Source organism: Salarias fasciatus, chromosome 15 (genome assembly GCF_902148845.1).
Source record: "Salarias fasciatus chromosome 15, fSalaFa1.1, whole genome shotgun sequence".
Lineage (NCBI taxonomy): Eukaryota > Metazoa > Chordata > Actinopteri > Blenniiformes > Blenniidae > Salarias > Salarias fasciatus.
The window spans coordinates 7902774-7918559 of NC_043759.1; the positions used below are offsets into that span (position 1 = coordinate 7902774).

General features: G+C 43.9%; 1 protein-coding gene across 1 annotated transcript in view; it reads left to right on the top strand.

Moving 5' to 3' along the window:
- The window catches only part of LOC115402277 (endothelin-2), a 23533-nt gene continuing 7747 nt past the window's right edge, over nucleotides 1-15786 (top strand). The window contains exon 1 of the mRNA XM_030110791.1: nucleotides 1-144. Within this exon, the coding sequence (XP_029966651.1) occupies nucleotides 84-144 (61 nt within the window). The 5' untranslated portion in view covers nucleotides 1-83. The remainder of the gene's footprint in view (nucleotides 145-15786) is intronic.

Below are 15786 nucleotides of genomic sequence, written 5' to 3' on the forward strand. Positions count from 1 at the left end.
TTCAGGAGGAGCCTTTACCGCCGCTTTAGGAGCAGCTTTTTCCGTGGAAACTGGTCTCCCTGGATGCTGAGGGAACCGGCAGGATGGACTTCACTTACCTCTGGCTTCTGGCCTCCACCCTGATGCTGATGCACCAGTACCAAGGTAGAGCCGGCTTTTCTGTCTCACACACTGGTTGGACTCCTGGTGGGATGCGGGGCATGCCGAGTCTGCCGAGACGACGGTGGAAGATCACACGTGCACTCTTCAAGCTACTTTTTACACTCAAGGGCGAAAAAAGTTGCTTGTTTCATTCATCATTTCTCATTATTAGTCTTCAAACCAGGACTCCAGAGCCACGTCGCTCCTCACTCGCTCTGCTGTGGCCCCCATATGCTTTTTTTTTTTTTTTTTTTTTTTTTATCTGATTCTTGTTTTTTTAAGTGTCTCTTACTTGTTGAGATGAAAACAGCAATAAAACTGCTAAAATAGCTTAAAACACATCTCAAGAACTGTTTAGAAAAAAACGTGAGTCATCTATACTGCTTTAACGGCTTAAATTGCTTGAAAAATTGCAAATTCTTTTAAGAGCTGATATGGCCAAAACAGCAAAAGAAACTTAATGGCTAAAAGGAAAGTTTAGGACTGTTCAAAATGTCATTAATTCCACTTTACTTGAGGAAATTAAATGTGGCTGCCACATGTAAGGTGCACAGTCCATCCAGTGGAAGCAGTTTGAGGTTGAAAGTGCTGCTCAAAGGCACTTGGATCGAGCCACAGCTGCCCCAAATCATTGTAAATTGTCATTATGAAGCTTCTTAAAGCAGGGGTGTCCAAAGTCGGTCCTGAAGGGCCGACATCCTGGATGTTTTAGCTTTTCCCCCAGCTGCAGCGCACCTGATTTCAATGAGGTTGGCATCAACATGAAACTGAGGTGAGCTGCAGCAGGGAGCGAGACGAGAGACGCACGCAGGCAGGAGACCCTCGACGACTCCAGGACTCCTCTGTCTTAAAGGCAGTGTTGAGATTAGTTTAGTGGTTTGTTTTCTGCGTTGTGATGAATGATGGCACTGCTGATTTTACACTGTGGTTCATGACATGGCATGATCTCAGCTTTATGGTTATTAGTGAGGTCTTAGCTGCCTGCATTTCAACCTTTTCCCTCAATATGAACACAGCCAATCTTCCTCCTGTCATAGCCATCATGGTTGACTCTCCTCTTTTCTCTAATAAGATCTTTGCTCTTCTTCTCGGTATTTGGCCTGGATGTTGATATAAAGTGGCGCCCTCTGTTGGATTGAATGCCACATGCTCATTGGATGCATGGAAGTCTGAAGGCAGAATGGCTGAAGAACATTTTAAGGTTTTTATTGTCTGTTTTTGGTACAAACGGCTTCCATCTCTACATGGCATTAGCCTTTGTCTTCACATTAGAACATCTGATGCTATTGTTTTACTGTACAAAGCAGCTCTTAGCATTAAGAGCACCAAATGCTGTTTTTTCTCTAATGATGTTATGGTACTGTAACCTCTGCACATTATGCATGTTTCTCGCGCTCATTTACGTAACATCAATTGGATTTACATGAGACTTTTAACTCCGAATAAAAGTTGATTCCACCTAGTTCCAAATTAAATCTTTATTTGGAATTAAGCTTAACTCTTATTAACTGGCCATTTTATTCTCATTCTAAAGTTGAGAATTCGACACGTAAACCTTCTATTTGTGCCTTAATTTTATTCCGGTGGTTCTGCTCGTGCCCTCAAGCTGACGCAGTATTCCAAGATGGCGGCCCGCAGCAAACGTTCAACTCGTATGGAGACGATTTATTTAGCAGGAGCCTTTGAAGAAATGGATGTAGTGAAAAGAGCAGAGAGCGCATAACAATGCAGACCTTTCTGCTGTAGAAGTTGTAGAGTCAAAGAAAGAAAGAAGAAGAGAAAAATCACTGCATGCTTCCCCTGTCCAATCAGAACGCTTTGCAGCCCCCAGCGCTAAAGCGGATTTAATCCTTCGTTTTTACCATGTAAACATGAAGGACAGTAACTACGTTAGAGTTAGCCCTATAGAAATTCTTCAGTTATGTAACCGTAAGATTATAGAGCACCCTAATCTCACTAATTGATATAATTATGAGAAGGTTATACTCCTCTAATCCATCCCAAGTCAGGGTGACCGCGCTCTCTCACAGTAATTTACCCAATGTCCAGATTAAAGAGCATCTTCCTCCGTATTGATTACCTGTTCGTTTTCAGTGATTAGTAAATTAAATACAACAATGAAGGAAGTAGTGAGTCAATACTAATGGTCTGTAATTTGCTCAAACGTGGTTCACCCAGGTCTCCAAAACAAATAGCTTCAGTGAAACTACTACCACGAGTCAGGAGAACAACAATTCTGCCCGGATCACGTTTCAAGTATTTCCGGATGAGTAAACACTCGTCAAAATCTGGACAAACAACACATGAAGGAACACCAGATTTTGATGAGAAAACAGATGTTTCAAAGGCTCCTAATGTATTAGAATTGGAACGAATTGAAATTTTAGTTGAGTAATTAGCAGCTGGATGTCCCTGGGGAGTCCGGTGAGGTGAATCACCGTCTGGATGTCTTCTGTTGGCAAACGGTGTCGTGATTATCAAGCCTCATTTACTCGGTAAATAACTTGGCCCCTGTAGTTTTCGCTGCTTTGTGCCAATTCCTGAGTCGGAGGGACTGAAGCCTTGTCAGCGAGCAAAAAAACTGACGCGCTCATTTAAGCCAGAACTGTACGATCGCAGAACCGACGCCCGAATGAAGGCACGGTAGCGAGAGCCATCCAGATAATTCCCCTTCACAACAGCCACACACTCCTCAACTCATCCATCATCACAAAATTGCATTTATATATCGGGGAAAAAAAAGGGAGGGTTCCTGCATTTACAGCTGTGCAGCATAAATCGTGGCGCTTCAGAAGCCTGGAGCTGGGGCGCACCTTTGGCCCGGGGCCTGAGGCGGCTCTCCGGGGGGATTTATGGCATCTCACCTGATAGAGGAGACACGTGAAAGGGGCTGGAGGGGGGATGTCAATGAGGAGCTACAACAGAAGATAACGTTTAATCCCTTCAGTTTGGAGGAGAAACCTGGCAGCCAGATCAAGACGACACACTCTAGATGAAAATTCGAAACACCCTCCGTGATCTACAGCGTCGCATTCCTGAACAGACTCGGATTTTATCGCAGCTCTACTGTTGTGCAAGGACTCTGAGCAGTGGCAGGAGGAGGAGAGCCATCGCTGGGAGAGCAACGGGTTTGTCCGACTGATTAAATTGCGCTTGGACTCGACGAGGAAATGTCGTGCTCTTATATCTGAGCCTCAGAGTGGGAATATTGTGAAGTGAAATGCAGCCAAACGGGAACATGATCGCTGAATAAACAGTGAAATGTGCTCATCAGGACGTTTCTAAAACCAAACTGGGGCCTTTCCCCTCAAATTCAAGCATATGTGGAACAAGGCCCGAATGTGAAATTAGCTTATTAACAAATACCATGGGTATCAATCCCAAGAAAACATGATATTTTCCCAGCATGCTCTACTCTGCCTTTTTTTTTATATATAAGAAAACTTTTTTTGGTAAAATAAGAAATCCATATTGGAAGGGATTTTTTTTTAAATAAAGCACACAATTTAGAACTGAAGGTAAATGTAATGAATATGAAGTTGAAACCATAACTATAACAGGCGAATTGGATTAAAGGTTCTATTTTAGGTCACTTTCTGTTCGCTTTACGTGCTATTCTTGTCTGTTTCATCATCTAGCTTGTTTAGTCCAAAACATATTAAATATGTGTTTTTGTAGACTCATAAATACCAATTACATTTAATCATGTTAATTTTTTGTTGACTTTAAAAAAGTTGCAAAAGCACAGAAAGCCTTGCTCGGCTCAAAGTTTTCCCGGTTTTCTTGCGTTTCGATGGGTGACCTGTTCAGAGTTTGCACTGAATGATAAACAAACCTTCAGTAGAGAATTTTCTATTGTTCGGCTTTGAAAAATACACCATGGATCAAAGGAAAACTCTAATCTGATCCATATTGATTAAAGAAAAGAGAGGGAGGACAGAATAACTGGCTCTGCTGGCTTCTGGCAGCAGCCTCCATGCTGCTTTGTTTAGAGCTGAATTCTTCACATTGATGGAGAATCCAGTCAAATCGAGCCTCTTTTGAAGCTGCTTTTTCACACTTTTAATCATCTACAAGGCACACCGATCCACACTATGAAAAAGGACAATCATCAATCTTCACCTTGCTTTTGTGAAAAATACTTCAGTTTTTATTGATGTTGAATAACTACATCACTTCCCGCAGACAATAATGAGATTCACGAGCCGGTGTCGGTGCGAAGCAGGCCTCGAATCAGTCGGCCTGTAAACTTCTCATAATTCCTCCAAGCTGATCTAAATCATCTGGAGGCCTTTCATATCGCGCTCCGTTCGGCAGTGTTTTTGCATGGTGGATTAAAACAGCCATGTGGTCTGAGAACGTCCTCACATGTGCAGCAGATGCTCGCGCAGCCAGACACACAGGGTCGGATTTCGTCGCACTTGTTACAAATCCGCAGCGGCAGCTCGCTTCTTTTAATGGCCGCCCCGGCTCGTGCATGGAAACGATTCTCCTCGGCGCGCAGAAGGAAGATGCTCTATGGATTCTCTTTAGATCGAAAAGGCATCAGATCACAAGTTTCATTTTGAGAATTGGTTCAACTATGATCCATGAAATATATCTGATACTGATCATGTTTGCACTTTCTATATTAATACAAATGGAAGAAACATTTTTTTAAGTACCTGTTGGAGCCAATGAGCATAGCAGTTATGAGGATGAGCAGAGGTGTGATGTCTGACAGTCAACAACAAGAGCCTGGAGATGCGTTCTGGAGAATTTTCAGCCTCACATCAGAAGCAGATCGGACAGTTGGAGCAGATTCCAGGTCGAGGGTTCAGAGAGCGACAGATAGCTGGTTTTCGTCTCTCTGAGAGATGTCGTCCTTGACCTGTCATATTTCAGCAGCATGAAGGTGACGGAGTTTGGGCGTGACTCAGTGATCCGGCGCCGTCTCCATGGAAAAGGGGGGAAGACACAACTTTTGTGGACTACTGCAAATTTGCACTTCTTCTATTCCCATGTTTATATTTTACCTCCTCCACTCTGATGTCTGAATCTGCAGTGGATGGTTTCTGCATGTGATGCAGCAAAAAATAACACAGCTTTCCAGTTGGAGCTGAAGTCATGGAGTTCCTGAGCAGATGTCCAGGCGCACGCTTCTCCCCAGAAAGTCTTGCTACTGACGTTGACCTTGTCATGATGAGGCCGACGCCTCAGCTCGCGGCTTTAAATCTCCTCACTTCCTCCTGCCGGGGTCTCGTCGTGCTCGTTACTGTCTCAGGGTGCGACTTATCACCGGGCACATGTCCACTCTCGCCAAACGGGATGAGAGAGCGCCCTCGGGTCCTGACTCATGATCGCTTCTGTCAACACGCTGTCTCGTCTTCTTTCTTTCACTCCTTAGTTTCTGCTTTCCATTTATATTCCTGACATTTTTCTTTCTCACTTTGCTCTTCTGGTTTCAATCCCTGCTGAGTGTCCATGTATCAAACAGCCAGACAGCTGAGGCTCATCATTACTATAAGTGGTATTTTTTGATGTAGTTTTAGTGGGTAGACTAAATGTATTCCTATGTTAAGATTTAAAAAATTAAATTAGCTTTTTCAAGCATCAAATCAGTTCATATTTTTGGCTTTTCTTTCATAAATTGTTTTAAAATAGTATTTTTTGTTGTTATTTAAAGTGTTTTGGGGCCTGATGTTCATATAATTTAAATTTAGATGAGAAATTTATAGTCAGATCATTATACTGAAAAGAAAGACACCAAACATGCTGCTCATCCCACAAATGCATGTTCCATTAACTGTTTTCTAACATTTATTGCCACAACGAAGACACGCATCTTCTGTACAGATTATTTGATTAAGGTTCACTTTATTTCCATTTTACATCAATAAACTCATTTGGTTTTTTCAAGCCTAAAATGAGCTTATTACCCCCGCCAAGGAGGTGATGTAATCACTTCGGTTTGATGGTTTGTTGGTTGGTTGGTTGGTTGGTTAGTTTGTTAGCAACATTACGGAAAAAGTTATGGACAGATTGCAATGAAACTTTGTGGAAAGGTGGCCCTTGGGCTAACGTAGAGTCCATTAAATTTTGGCGATGATCCGGATCACTGTCTGGATCCACAAACTTTTTAAAGGATTCTTTATCATTGACAGATAGGGTGTACCGCCCAGCGGAACTTTAGATTTAGTTCATAGTCGGACCTGTTTCACGGACGGAACAGTCGCGCAGCAGCACGACAAAATCACCACAAGTTGCCTTCTCTTCAAAACTTTATCAGAGCTTCGTCTCTAAGTGATTCCACCCTATGTTGGAGTGTTTGTTTCCTTTGTTATGCATCTCTGCATGTCCGTCATTGTGTTGTTTTTTTTATTGCTGAGTTACGTTAGGGTGACGAGTTTCATTTGACCAGTGTAGTACTGTGTCTATCCAGCAGAGGGCCTCAGTACTACGTCTTAAATTGATGACAGTCTTTGTTTACATCTGCTTAGTTATATTAAGAATGTTTGATCTGTTTAAAGGAATACTCCGAAGATTTTGAACCCACGCCCTATCCCGATCATTTACAGAGTGAGATAAGCTCATAATTACCTTTTTTGTGTCCGTTCGTCCAGCGGCTGGCTATCAGCTGTTAGCATCGTAGTTAGCTTAGCTCAACTACGGCAGGTGAAGAGGAGACAGAGCCAGATTGAGAAAGTGGACAAAATACTCCTTCCAGTGGTCCAGGGGACGGCGTATTAGCACGTGAAGTAAATCCGAATGGTTATAAAGCATTTTAAAAGACGTGGGGTTTTTTTTCAATCCGTTAAAATAATGTTTTGATACACACAGACCTGCGCATGCGCAGTGCTCCGCAGAAGGATATACCGGAGCACAGCAGTAGAAGCATAGACTCAGTCGCTGTGTGCCTGGTATATCCTTCCGCGGAGCACTGCGCATGCGCAGGTCTGTGTGTATCAAAACATTATTTTAACGGATTGAAAAAAAAAACACGTCTTTTAAAATGTTTTATAACCATTCGGATTTACTTCACGTGCTAATACGCCGTCCCCTGGACCACTGGAAGGAGTATTTTGTCCACTTTCTCAGTCTGGCTCTGTCTCCTCTTCACCTGCCTTAGTTGAGCTAAGCTACGATGCTAACAGCTGTTAGCCAGCCGCTGGAGGAATGGACACAAGAAAGGTAATTATGAGCTTATCTCACTCTGTAAATGATCGGGATAGGGTGTGGGTCCAAAATCTTCGGAGTATTCTTTTAATACTTTGAATGTTATATTTTTCATCCTTTGTAGTCTTACAAAAAAAAATCTTAATGGAGGAAAAAGCATAAAGAAATAAAACTGAGGAAGAAAAGAGTCAAAAAGAAGAAACATCATTCCTCAACAAAACCTCTGGAGTTTTTGTCCTTCCATCATGGTAACTGTCTGTCTAGCTGCACAAAGCTGGGAACGAGGGCAGAATATAGGGCAGTCTTTGAAATAGTTGGGCATAACTCAACAATAAATGACAAGGGGGCTTAGCAAAAAAAATTACAGTGTAAGTTCTGCAATGACTGTAAGAGATATCAGCTGCTGATCCAGATCACGCAAGTATTCCGGATACCAGGATCCACAAGAGACAAAAATAGGGGGATTCCAGAGTGTCAGTCACTGTGAGGCAACACACTGAGATATGAACATGCAACAAACAGCTTTCTCCCATACATTGTTTGTGTTGGGGAGAAATAAAATGTTTTTTTTATTATATATGGTGGTCTTATTGTTGTTGGTGACTGATTTGAGCTGTGGCGGAGGTCTGCGCTCTCTTAGGGCCAAATTCTAGTTGAGCATGTTTTATGGTTTTTACTTCAATGAATAGTTTACCAATGAATAGTTTACATTTTCTTCTTGTCTTTTAAAACCATCTGGCCTAAAGGTTTTATAAAGTAGTGTTTGGCATAAAAATAATTGTGGAATCATATAGGGGAAGTTATGCTGATGGAGGGTTTTGTCTCAGTGTGTCACAGCCAGACATCTGAGGCTTATTATGGACCACAGCAGTCAATCCCCGTCTTCAAGCTTCTTGGACATAAAGTCAAACCTTAACAGCACAAGAATGGTTCGAGCTTGTTAAAATGGAAATATTTTCTTTAACACAATCTGCGAGTGCCAATGCCACGACCGTTTAAATCCAGACTTTGAAAATATTTAACGTCTGCAGTGGAAATAAAATGTCTTGACTTGAATCCAAACAGCTCTCGGGTGGACGTGTTCGAAAGTGGACGAAGAGTCCAAACCTGGGCTTCAACTGGTCCTCACACGTCTGAGAACAGGCCTGTTTGTCTTAGGAGGTAATCTTTTACTTTTATATTAACAAACCAGAACCTTTGTAGCATGAGCTAACGTAAAGAACGGGCTATCGACTGGGTATTTTTTAATCAAAGTGTCTGTTCGTGGTACATAAATGTGGGCAGAAGACACAAAGACGAGACCAGGTTGAAGCTAAAGTGACGTTTATTCAGTGAAAAGGGAATTACAGTAACCGGGGAAACGAAGGAGATCCAGACTGGTCGAAATAAATGAGACGGACCAACAAGACACAACGTTTCAAGACAAAATGCATCGTGTTCGCGCTTTCGCTTAAGAAAATGTTCAAGTTTACTCGAAAAAGAGAGGTGAGTCACAAAAGACAAGAGGAAGAGCGAGAAGGGGGGGAACAGAAGCACAACTGCACAAGACCTGAATTAAAACAAACGATTGATATGAATACAAAAGATCTGTGGGACAAAACCATGAATAGAAGGCAAGAACATGAGAAACTGAACCAGAACCATGAACAACATGTTGATAATGTTTCTTAACAGAAACACGAGGAAACATGATGAGAAGACGTATAATCTCTCACCTGGAATGTTGCAGGTTCGACCCCTATCTGAAGCGCTGGTTTATAAGTCTGATCCATTTTCATGAGGCAGGCAGTGAATAACAGATGAAGGCTGTGGAGGAAGACAATACAAAGCAGGAGCCCTGATCGCTCCTGATAATTTAAGCAGCAGGGATTCTGGTATTTCTGTCACTTACAAGTGATCTTGAATGTGCGAAAGTATGCATGAAGTCCACATAAATAATGCCACATCTAGATGCTGAAAAGTATTGCACTGTTTTGAAATGAACCGGCACAGACATCCAGCAAAACAAAAACCAGACTAAAAAGTTTGTTTTATCATCGTATTAACTCGATCATTTGGTGAACGTGTGGCCGTAATCAATCTCCTGGTCTGGTCTTTGTTGCGACTGAAGCCATGTGGATTTGTGACTGGCTTTGGCGTGCTTTGTTGTGCGCAAGATACAAGTAACGTTTGTCCCGGAGTAACAAATATGACTGTTCTCAGTGGTGGACAACTGGTGAACACATGAGCAAAAGGAAACTTTGAGTTGGGGCTTGTTGATTTGGTTCAGATGGAACAGACCTGCCGGAGTTTTTGCTGCTCGAGTTTGTGCAGAGGAACTGTTGACTGCAGTTATGGTGCACATGAGCAGTAGCTACATTTTTTTTCGAAAAGCTGCATTTTCCTCCGTTTTTATGAAGATGGACTCGGAGCATTTTTAAAAGACTTTTGTCTTCAGTGGCTCCAAGCACCAGCGGACACCCATAATGCTTCATTCCCTCCTCCTGAAGCAGATCTGCCCTCAGTGGGGCATCCGGCATGGAGAACAGAGTGTTTCCAGCCTGTCTGGGGGTTTTCAAAAGCTCCAATTTAGCTGACTGTTTACCTTGGCTGCCACGTCGGCCTCACCACCTTTATTACTTCCCAAGAAAACCGAGAAGGCTGGCCGAAGGCACAAAAACACGTCGGACGTTAAACACTCGGTAGCATCGTCCTGATTGCATTTTACTGCTCTCAGAAAATACCTCTGCATGCCTTGGATTCCTTCTCCTCCACGCATGCTCGCTGCTAAGTGAGAATAAATACAGCTGAACCTTCCTGTGTCTTTTTTGCTCCTACCTGCGGAGTCGCTGCTGCCAATCCAAACAGGCAGCTCAGGGATTAGCAGCTGATCCGCTGGTATATGGTCAGATATTGTCAAACCCCGCGGAGCCAAGCAAGGCGTTCTCATAACAGGGCAAGAAATTAAACTTTGGGCTTGGCGGGCAAACAGTGTCGGAGCCTGAACAGGGGTTAGTGCCTCGTGGGTTTTCCCGTAATTCTTTTCTTTTCTCCTTCCGGAGACATTTGCATGAATACTTGCACATGTACACAAAGCATGCAATCTCAGGCACAGAGCAGCAAATGAAATTATGGGAGGGGGTGGGGGGGCCGTGGATGGATGGAACGGCTGCCAAATGCAGCGACAAGAACCTTACATCTCGGAAAAAGTCCATAAAGCGAAATTCACTGCCTGGAGAGAGGAAACAATAAACTCCCGTGCTTCCAGCTTGAAGTCTGACTACATGTTCTCTCTCTCGGGGAGCCGCAGAGGCGCATGGTCAAAAGAGGGTTTGGCGCTGCACTGTGCCATGAGGGGATCAATATCTGAATGCAAATTAATTACGAAGGCATGAAATGGTACATTTTCCTCAGAATCTTCTCCGTGAAATAATTTAAACTTTATTATCCGCGGTTTCGCCCTTTCTGGCATCCATTAACAGATCATGAACGTCGGGTTCTGCGTCTGTGGTGTTTACTTTGCCGCCTTTGTTTCAGTGTCGCAGCTGCTTGGAGGCTGCTCTGCAGGCGTTCACAGCTCTTTAAACGCCGGCCACGCTGACGCTGAAACCGCTGATGGGTCCCAGTGATCTATTCAGAGGTTTAACTGCATGCTGCAGTCTGCTGGTGGCAGACGGTGGCCTCTGTGGTCGGAGTCCGTCCTGGTCAGGGCGGTCTTGAAGGAGCGGCAAATTGAACTGGAGTTTTCCAGAAGAGTCACTGAGCTGAATTCTTGACTTTGATTGACGTCAAATCATGTTAAGTTCTCCAACAGACTTTAAAAAGTGAAGTCTATGTGGCAGAGTTTTATGATCTGCTTGGCTCGTGCATGTATTCCTATATTGTTTTCTCATGGTATTTCTCTGAGTTTTTTTCTGCATTTTCTCCAGACTCTATGATTTATACTCCTAGTCCAAACACATGCGTTTCAGCTTAATCAGTGACTGTAAATGTCTTTTGGGTTTGAGTCTGTGTCTGTCGCTCTGTGTTTACCCTATGGGGGACTGGCGACCCGCCGTCCCGAATGTTAGCTGCTCTCTCTCAAACGCTGCTGGGAAAGGCCCCAGCACTGAGATCATGCCTATAGCGCGCTAATTTGCATGCTCATTTTCAAACAGTCTGCTTTCTGTTTGCATGAATGCGTGCAACCTAAAATACCACCGTAATTGGTTGAACTTGATTGATCGGCCCAATGCCTACTTGAAAACATGTAGAGTTCTGCGCATGAGTTGTTTATCAGTACCATAGACGTTTTCCTCAGTCTAAAGTCATGTTAGCTTGAATGATTCCTCTAAATTTCCTCTGGAAATGTCATGAGTGAGAATCTCTCAGGTCATTTCACAGGTACTAATCCGAGCCCCTCTCAGGTCCTGTTAACACGACTATAAATGGTTCCTGGAGCAAATGTCAACATCTGCAATCTGTATTTTTCACCAAAGAATGACTGAAATGCAATAAATACTACATTCCCATGCACTGTGCATTCACACACTGAACTCTCTTGCATTACATCATATCTCACGTCTTTATTTCAGCACACGATGAGAACCATAAAAATGCCAAAAATCAAGCGGAAATTACTGAAAACATCAAAATTACTAAATAGAAACTCGAAACACTGCTGGTGGGAGCTCTTGCTGTCTGTTTAAAACTGGGTCCGTGAATAGAGACTGAGGAACATCATATGCTGAAGTGTTTCCTTTTCGCTAGTCATATCACAATCCTCAACAACATTATTACATCTTGCATGTTTAATTCAATATTGTGCAGCCAAAGCTGCCAATGGAAACTTTGGTACGACCAAGAAGCGAATAAACTGTTGAAAACTCAAAAGAAAAAGAGCTGATCTGGCAAGACGCACAGGCGCGAGAGCTTCTGCTGACCTGTGGGGGAGGAAGAGAGTTGGTTCGGAGGATTGTGAACCCGGGTCACTGTCAGTGAGAAATCTGTCATAAATGCATTGGTTCCAGATTCTGGCCTGTAGAGGACATATTTAACTTTTCACCTTATGGCGGTCTGAACTGTCTCTTTGTAATTTGAACAGAGCAGATGTTGAAGATGGATGGATTAAGTAATGAGAATGAAAAATTATTTGTACAGCTGCCAAACCCGAGAATCATGCAGAATGGAGCCGTTCATCAAGTCAACTTTTCTCATCTCATCGATCAAGAAGGGTGCAGTGGCCGATCCCTGCAGTGTCATAAGTTTAAGACACAATTGGGCGTAGAAATACTTAAAGGAGCTGGTTATCGTCTCTGTCAGGTTTGAGTTCTAGTGTCACTTTCTGGTATAGATCGATGTCTTAAAGATGCATTATGGGAATCACACGTCTTCACCTCCGGACAGTGAGTTGGAAGGGAAGAGTAATACTTCACCGCAAAGCTGCGGAGCTGCAGCTGCTTCACATAGTTTAGGATGAAAGCTGATCTGGCAGAGAGTCCCAAAAGCTCCCGTGGGACGGCTGTGGCTCACTGGAGCTGATCATTACTTAAGGTGCATAGTTCGATCTCTCAATCAGTCAAAGGGTCCTTTGGCAAGACACTGAACCTCAACCGAAAGCACCTTACATGGCAAAAAGAAACTGCATTTATGTCCAAATGGGTGAAGGAAAACAGGTAAAAATACACTATATAAGAAGATTAAACTGACTTTGACAAAAGTGAAAAAACACCGACTTTGCTCCTTTACACGATGGGTGGAAATAAGAGTACAAGTTCTGAAATGTTCTCTCGTATGTAGGTGATTATTTGGCTGTCTGTGGACTGGCATGGTGACCTGTACAGGATGTACCCAACTCTCGCCCAGCGGCAGCTGGAATTATTTCCAGCTGCCTGCAACCCTCATTTGGGCGAAGCCGGTGAAGTGAATGTATGTATGAATGAATGGATGTTTTCCAACATTTGTAGAATTCCAGCTGTTTGGTCCGTGACATCTTTATTGGGGAATCTTTATGGGACTTTTTTTTTTGTACTTTTCCTTGTCTAGTTTATGTAAAATATATGGTTTTCAGATTTAAGATACCACAGAACCTGTTGGCTACAACTTTGGCTTTCAGAAAGCAACAGACCACATCGAGGAATTTCTGTACAGCACATTTTTTTTCCCCCTCTAAAGTGTGGATTCAAACCTTTAACCTGCCTGTCTGTAAAAACACGAGGTCATTTCCAATCTCCTGGGTGGCTCTGACCAGGATATTGGCATGAGGGTGTGTTTTGCATGGAGGATATGTGATGACCGTGGACGATGGGCGTGACGTCTCCATGTCCAATGGATTAAAACTATGCACCATCGGGGCAAAACATTTCCCTTCAAATGAGTTTGGCTTGGCTACAGAAACCGCACGGAGTCTTTGGAGGGCCGTGTTTGCTTTCTGTGAGATGCAAGACAAACTTTGATAAGGGGGTTGCTGTGTATTCTCAGACCTCTGAACCCTACCTGTGTACTCAATCCAGCCAAGTAAATCTCTCAAATATTGGTAATTCCTGATATCCAAACATAAACTCTGCACTCAAACGCTGGGGGGAAAAAAAAAAACAGAAAGATGTTCTAAGGATCACTTTCCCTATCTGTAGAATGAACAGTTGTCTTGTTCTTTAAACAAAGACCCATTTTTTTTCTGACATTCCTGCACACACACATGCTCCATTCTCCAGGACTGAGGTTGCATTACACGCGGCGAGGTGAATAAAGTGAAGGCTCGTGTGACGCCGACCCCGCCGCCAGGTCGGACCGTCGGGGTCAAGCCACGAGCTTGTAATCATCTCCGTTATCAGGACCTGTAAGCCTGGCCAGACTTCAGGGGTCCCGTTCTTCCGGGACTGTTTCTTCTGAAAACACTCCCGAATTTACGCGTTCGTGAGGCGTGTCAAACCTAAACACGCCGTCGGGCACGGAGTCGGGCCGGGTCCGACAGCGTCAGCATCTTTTCCTGACTGCCGAGTTATTAAAAACAAGCTGAAGATTTTTTGCAGTTTAATTACAGAAAATATTTGAGCGTCAGGTCGGACGGCTCATGGACGAAGACAGAAGTGACGGGTTTACTGGTTTTGGACGACCTCCAAGCCCGCCGTTTGAAGTCCTGATGGAGGTGAGGCAGAAGAGCAGCTCCATCCTGTCCTCATTATCTTGTTGGTTATGATGAAGTGGTGACGGGCTGCTGGACCTCCAACACACACAAGGCGGAGGTAAACATTGAGACCTGGCCTGGAGCTGAAAATGCTAAATGGCAGCAGGTGTCTTTGACCTTCAGGATCAGAAATCCTTTTGTTTTAAAGACGCTTTCCAGTCTGTCAAAGAGTGATCTTTTGCAGGAATGCGCAATTTAGCACACTCTATCCAAGATCTTAAGACACTGGACCGATAGGGTTGGGCTCACTGGTGCCAACAAAACAACCGCTAAAGAGCGGAGAGTCTGATCGTCCCAACAACACGGCCCATCTGCCACTTGTCTTTCCCGCTCCTCACACCACGAGTTTCCATTCCAAGACTTCTCATTGACCTCACTGGTTATGAGCAACCTTTTCCCAGATCTATTCCAGTTCTTAAAGGGTTACAAGATGCTGGCTTATTCAAAACAAGACAAGGAATGTGGCGTCTGGAGATCCCGTCCTGCGCTGATGTCCGTCCGGACGCGAGCGACAAATAGCAGCTTTGTTGGGAACGCTACATGATTCACAACCTCAAATATTTGATTCTTGGGACACGGGAATATAAAGAACAGACCGATACCGTTTATGGCGAGGTGGGGTGTTATTTTGTGCCCGTGCGTAAACCCTCTTTAGACGCCCAAACATTCTCCTGCGTGCACCGAGAGCGAGATCAAAGGATGTCTGTGGGCTCTGTCTGCTTTATGGGCTCTGTGTGTGTGTGTGTGTGTGTGTGTGTGTGTGTGTGTGTGTGTGTGTGTGTGTGTGTGTGTGTGTCTTCAGGTGTGCGCTCCACAGTTATAACGTAACATTTTCGCCCACGCTGCGGTTGTTGTGCTGTGAAGTGGAAAAAGGCGGGGGGGTGACGGGGTGGGGGGGGGGGGGTCCGAAGCCGGCAAAGTGCCGGTCGCGAGGCTCAAGCTGCAACATGAGAAAAAGAAGAGTGGCCAGAAACGACCTTTAGTCACGTGACCCCTGGCTGTGTTGCTCCTCTGAAGTGTTAATGGTTCCTACCCTGATGGAGTCATTTCCTCCTTCAGACGGAGCGCTGCCACACACACTCTGCCTTGTTGTGGAGGGAAGGTGAAGGTTTTCGTGGCGAGAGAACCGGTTCTGTCTCAGCAAACATCACATGTGGCTTTTCAGACCTTTTGGTTCTTCACAGACTGATTTGGACCCAGTCGAGAATTTTGCGATCAAGATTTTTTTTGAAGAGGGGAAAAGACGCAGTTTTCATGCCCAGATGTAACTGGGTGTGTTTCAAGCTCTGGATTCATAACAGCAACGTTTTGAAAACAATGTTTCTAATTGGCGTTTGCATATAGTA